Below are 5,246 nucleotides of genomic sequence, written 5' to 3'. Positions count from 1 at the left end.
GATGGTTTGTCTCACGTGTTGCGGGGCGTAAAAGCTGCTCGCATTCAATTAGCAGCAAAGCTCTTGGGCGCTGGCGGGACGGGCGCCGAGGGTGAGTGCGCGTGAATGTGCGTGCGGGAAAGGGAGAATGGGGAGTGTCCCGGGTGAGGAGTGTGTGTGCAAATGAGAGTGAACGTAGCGAAAGCTCGACACCTGGACGCGATTATTACATTAGGATGGAAACATCCAACATGTGAAGGGCAGTCGAGGCGCGGGTGAGGGTGTGTGTGTGAATGCGAATATATCTGAACCTTGGGAGGTCGATGTGGAAAGGGATAGTGACAATGGCAGCAAGTGTATAAATGTGGGGGACGTAGGTTATGGGGGTGCGTTCAACTGGAAAGTGCCGAGCCTTGAGCGCGGGGGAGCCTCGGGTGACCAACGAGTCTTGCCTTGAGCAGAGTCTTTAACAAACGTGGAGGATTCGGGAGGTGGGAGAGGCTGTCCGCGTACCCGCTGAGTTCGGGAGCGCGCTCAGACTCTCTCCAACCTGCAGCCTGAGAGGCGTAGGGTGGGAGGGGGAAAACGAGAAAGGAGTCCCCCCCAACTCACCCATTCCTTTTCTTGCCCCTCCCTCGTTTCTCCTGGACAGCAGCAGCAACAGATGCCTGGGAGCATCAGTAGTCCCCGCGTGGCGAAACAGCTTGGAGAGTAGGGCTTCTTGCCGGAGGGCAGAGCGCAGTCTTCCAGCAGCAGGTAAGCTTTGGAGATGGCTCCACAACCTTGACCCAGGTGGGGTGGGTCCCTCCTAGAGCGCTGGACCTCGCCGGTGGGGGCTGGGAGAGGACAGAGGGAGGGGGCCTCCCGGGGATCGAAAGCGGAGCGGGGGACCCGGGTTCCCAAGGTGGGAGGGACTCTGCCAAGTCTGACAGCCTCCCCCCGCCCCCCAGGGGTGCGGGTGTGTGTGTGTGTGTGTGTGTAAGTGAGTTTGTGTGGCTAGGGATGAGAAGGTTTTCTGGGGGAGAAAGCTGTGAAATCGTGAAGCTTCCAGGGTTTCATCAACTTGAAGCAGTCCTCCTATGGCCCTTGGGAGGGACCCCTCTGTCTCGCAGGGCCCTAGAGAGATCCAAAGGGATGCTGGGCTGGGACTATTCCCCAACAATCCTGTACTGAACCTCCGAGGGGGACCGCCCTTTCAGGATGGAAGGTTGACCGTGCAGCCCTAGCTCTCCCCGATTAGGAGCAGGAGACTTTGGCTGAAGCCTTAAGTCCTCCTCCGGGTCTGCTTTCCGGACCCCACCACTCCGGGCGCCTGCCCCAAGTTCAAGTCTTAGGCGTTGCTGATCAGCTGGGCTGGGAAAGCCAAGGATTTCAGACGCGCAATCCAGTGCGTCCCTGTGTCCTTATGTGTGGGGTCAATTCAAGTGAGGGCGTGTGTCCTTGTTTGTCAGTTCTCACAATAGACAGGAAAACGCTTTGCACCGTGGTAGAAAACTATACAAATGCCGGTTCCCGTTGGGAGAACAATGAGGTGTCTAGGGTCTATTGCACCCTTGCCTGGGTGTCCGTCTGTGTTTGTGTGTATGTGAAATGTGTTGTGAACCTCCTGATGGCGCAGAGGAGCCCTAGGCCCCTGCAGAAGTTGGCGGATTGATGGCGATACTGTGTCTGTATGGGCGTGTGCGAGTGCTGTGCGTGGGACAAAGGGAAGACAGCTGGTCACGGACAAAGATACCCTTTCTATGGATCCTTCTCACGGCCTGAGAGGAGTCTCCATAACAGAGAAAGGTCAGTTCTGCGAGTCGCCGATCCGGCGGAGAGGTCAGTGCTGGGCTGTGCGGGGTGAGGGGACAGATCAGAAAATACGAGAAGTATGAGGTTACTGGTTATCGGGTCCAAGGCCTCGAGAGTGAGTACCTACAGAATCCAGGGATTTCTGTGAGAATTCTCCACATAGAAAAGGTTGAGGGAACTTATAGGGGAGACAAGCTGGGGCTCAACGAGTCCCCCCCCCGCCCCGCCTCCCCCCCCCCCCCCCCCCCCTTCCATCTGCAGAATCCGCGATGTCGTTCCTGAGAACCCTGTGGCTGGCCTGGGCGCTGCTCCGAGTGGTCAGAGCATGCCCTGAGCCCTGCGCCTGCGTGGACAAGTATGCGCATCAATTTGCAGACTGTGCCTACAAGGAGTTACGCGAAGTACCCGAGGGGCTACCAGCCAACGTGACTACGCTTAGTCTATCGGCCAACAAGATCACCGTGCTGCGGCGCGGGGCCTTCGCCAACGTCACCCAGGTCACATCTCTGTGGCTGGCACACAACGAAGTGCGCACCGTGGAACCCGGATCGCTGGCAGTGCTGAGCCAGCTCAAGAACCTCGACCTGAGTCACAACCTCATATCCAGTTTCCCATGGAGCGATCTCCGTAACCTGAGCGCTCTGCAGTTGCTCAAAATGAATCACAACCGCTTAGGCTCACTGCCGGGCGACGCGCTCGGCGCGTTGCCTGACCTGCGCTCCCTGCGTATTAACAACAACCGCCTCCGTACGCTAGCTCCGGGCACTTTCGACGAATTGAGCGCATTGTCTCACCTGCAGCTCTATCACAACCCTTTCCACTGCGGCTGCGGCCTTGTGTGGCTGCAGGCATGGGCAGCGAGCACCAGAGTCTCGCTGCCGGAACCCGACTCCATTGCTTGCGCCTCGCCTCCCGCGCTTCAGGGGGTGCCGGTGCACCGTCTGCCCACTTTGCCCTGTGCACCTCCCAGTGTGCGTCTGAGCGCCGAGCCGGCGCCTGAGGCACCTGGCAGCCCATTGCGCGCCGGGCTGGCGCTAGTGCTGCATTGCACAGCCGAAGGCCACCCGACGCCCCGCCTGCAATGGCACCTTCAGATCCCCGGTGGCACTGTAGTTTTAGAACCGCTGGTCTTGAGAGAGGAGGACGACGGGGATGGGGCTGAGGAGGGGGAGGGGGAAGGGGATGGAGACGGGCCGACGCAGACCGAGGCCCCGACCCCGACTCCAGCACCCGCTTGGCCCGCACCCCCAGCTACCCCACGTTTCCTGGCCCTTGCAAACGGTTCCCTGTTGGTGCCCCTCCTGAGCGCCAAGGAGGCTGGCGTCTACACCTGCCGTGCACACAACGAGCTGGGCACCAACTCGACGTCTATACGGGTAGCAGTGGCAGCATCAGGGCCCCCGAAGCACGCGGCCGGCGCGGGGGGAGAACCTATTGGGCAGATTCCAATCTCTGAGCGCAAGTTCACAGCCAAAGGTCGGGGCAACAGCGTCCTGTCTTCTAAGCCCGAGAGCAAAACCAAAGACCAAGGCCTGGCCCGCGTCAGCGTCTTCGGAGAAACAGAGGCGGGGCCCCAGGAGGAAACAGGTGAGGAGGGAGAGGAGGCCGAAGACCTGGTCCCCGCGGACCCCGGAGAGGAGCAGCGCTGCGGCCACGGGGATCCCTCACGGTATGTGTCCAACCACGCATTCAACCAGAGCACGGACCTCAAACCCCACGTCTTCGAGCTAGGCGTCATCGCTCTGGACGTGGCGGAGCGTGAGGCTCGCGTGCAGCTAACGCCGCTGGCGGCGCGCTGGAGCCCAGGGCCCCGCGGGGCCGAGGGAGCAGGGAGGCCTGGGCGGCGGCCCATGCGCCTACTCTATCTATGCCCAGCCGGGGGCGGGGCGGCCGTGCAGTGGTCGCGCGTGGAGGAGGGCGTCAACGCCTATTGGTTCCGCGGCCTGCGTCCTGGTACCAACTATTCCGTATGCCTGGCGCTGGCTGGAGAAGCGTGTCACGTGCAGGTGGTGTTCGCCACCAAAAAGGAGCTGCCCTCACTACTGGTCATCGTGGCGGTGAGCGTTTTCCTCCTGGTGCTGGCCACCGTACCCCTGATGGGCGCTGCTTGCTGCCATCTGCTGGCCAAACACCCCGGCAAGCCCTACCGCCTTATCTTGAGGCCCCAGGCCCCAGACCCCATGGAGAAGCGCATTGCTGCCGACTTTGACCCGCGTGCCTCCTACCTCGAATCGGAGAAAAGCTACCCGGCAGGTGGCGAAGCGGGCGGTGAGGAGCCAGGGGAGGCCCCTGGAGAGGGCCTGGATGAAGATGCAGAGCAAGGGGACCCTAGTGGGGACCTGCAGAGGGAGGAGAGTCTGGCGGCCTGCTCGCTGGTGGAGTCCCATTCCAAAGCCAACCAAGAGGAGTTCGAGGCGGGCTCCGAGTACAGCGACCGGCTGCCCCTGGGCGCCGAGGCAGTCAATATTGCCCAGGAGATTAACGGCAACTACAGGCAGACTGCGGGCTGAGCCTTGGGCCCACCCTGCCTGCCCATTCCCACCCGCCTTGGGACACTGGGTCCCAAGAAGCAGAAACCTTGGGCTGGCAGGACGTATCACCCCATCCCACCCTGGGTTCACTTACTCGGCCCTTTTGACACTTCCCAACCTTGAATACTGAGGACACCTAGTAGAGAGGGGAGCGATTTCACCTGTCCCAAGAACCCACCGCCTGCGCGGACACTCCCTCCTCTCAAGCACAGTTTCCCGCTCCATCCTTCTACAAATAAGCCACGACTCACAACTTCTGTATAGGGTGTGTGTGACGAAATCCACGACCTTCCATTCCCGTCGCATGTTACCTGCGGGGGGCAACCAGTGGCTGGGTGGCTGTCTTTAAATTTGGCAGTTTCTAAGCCAATCCCCACCAGCGGGTGGGCTGTTTCTACGCCCCACCACCCACCCAACCGTGGACTCCAGATCCAAAGGAAATAGAAGACCTTGAAAACATCTGTTGGACCCCTGACAGATGTCCCTAGTGCGGAGCGCAGAGGGGGTACCCTCTCGACCCCTCTCCCCCTCCCTTTTCCGGGGCGTCAGGATCCGGTGGCATCAGGGGAGATAATTTTCCCTTTGACCCTTAGTTTTTGTTTGAAAGAATCCCTCCCAACTGGGAACCAAACCCCCTGTCCTCTTACGCACACTTTCCTCCACCCCCAGCTGGCCCTAGCCAGCTTCTGACCAGCTGGAGCAGAGCCGAGTGCCTGGGGCGCCTTTCGGCTCAGTGGTCTGATTTTCACATTTTCGTTCTTTTCAAAGACAAGCGACACTCCCGGGCCTGGTGCTAATAGCCCTTTCCCAGCCTCTGGGAAAAGTAGATGTGTGTAAAGAAGGGGAATGAGAATCCTTTTTCTCTGGAGCTCTCTCCAACTTAAAGCGCCGCGGGACTGCGTGACCCTTTTCCGCTGAGGAGGCGGATTTGGCCCCAATCAA

At 60.3% G+C, this 5,246-nt stretch overlaps 1 protein-coding gene across 1 annotated transcript; it reads left to right on the top strand.

Annotated features, from left to right (window-relative positions):
* The first annotated feature begins 2,042 nt into the window (after positions 1-2,042).
* Positions 2,043-4,283, top strand: ISLR2 (immunoglobulin superfamily containing leucine-rich repeat 2). Its single transcript, XM_006866492.1, has one exon. The coding sequence runs from the start codon at positions 2,043-2,045 to the stop codon at positions 4,281-4,283; it is 2,241 nt and encodes a 746-aa protein (XP_006866554.1).
* Positions 4,284-5,246: the final 963 nt, after the last annotated feature.

Source organism: Chrysochloris asiatica, unplaced genomic scaffold, assembly GCF_000296735.1.
Source record: "Chrysochloris asiatica unplaced genomic scaffold, ChrAsi1.0 scaffold00092, whole genome shotgun sequence".
NCBI classification, from domain to species: Eukaryota; Metazoa; Chordata; class Mammalia; order Afrosoricida; family Chrysochloridae; genus Chrysochloris; species Chrysochloris asiatica.
The sequence above is the reverse complement of the archived record's forward strand: the minus strand, read 5'-3'. Positions and strand labels throughout refer to the sequence as shown.

Bases quoted from the DNA above. Each gene is read 5' to 3' on its own strand.
- ISLR2 (XM_006866492.1), top strand. From the start codon at position 2,043: ATGTCGTTCCTGAGAACCCTGTGGCTGGCCTGGGCGCTGCTCCGAGTG.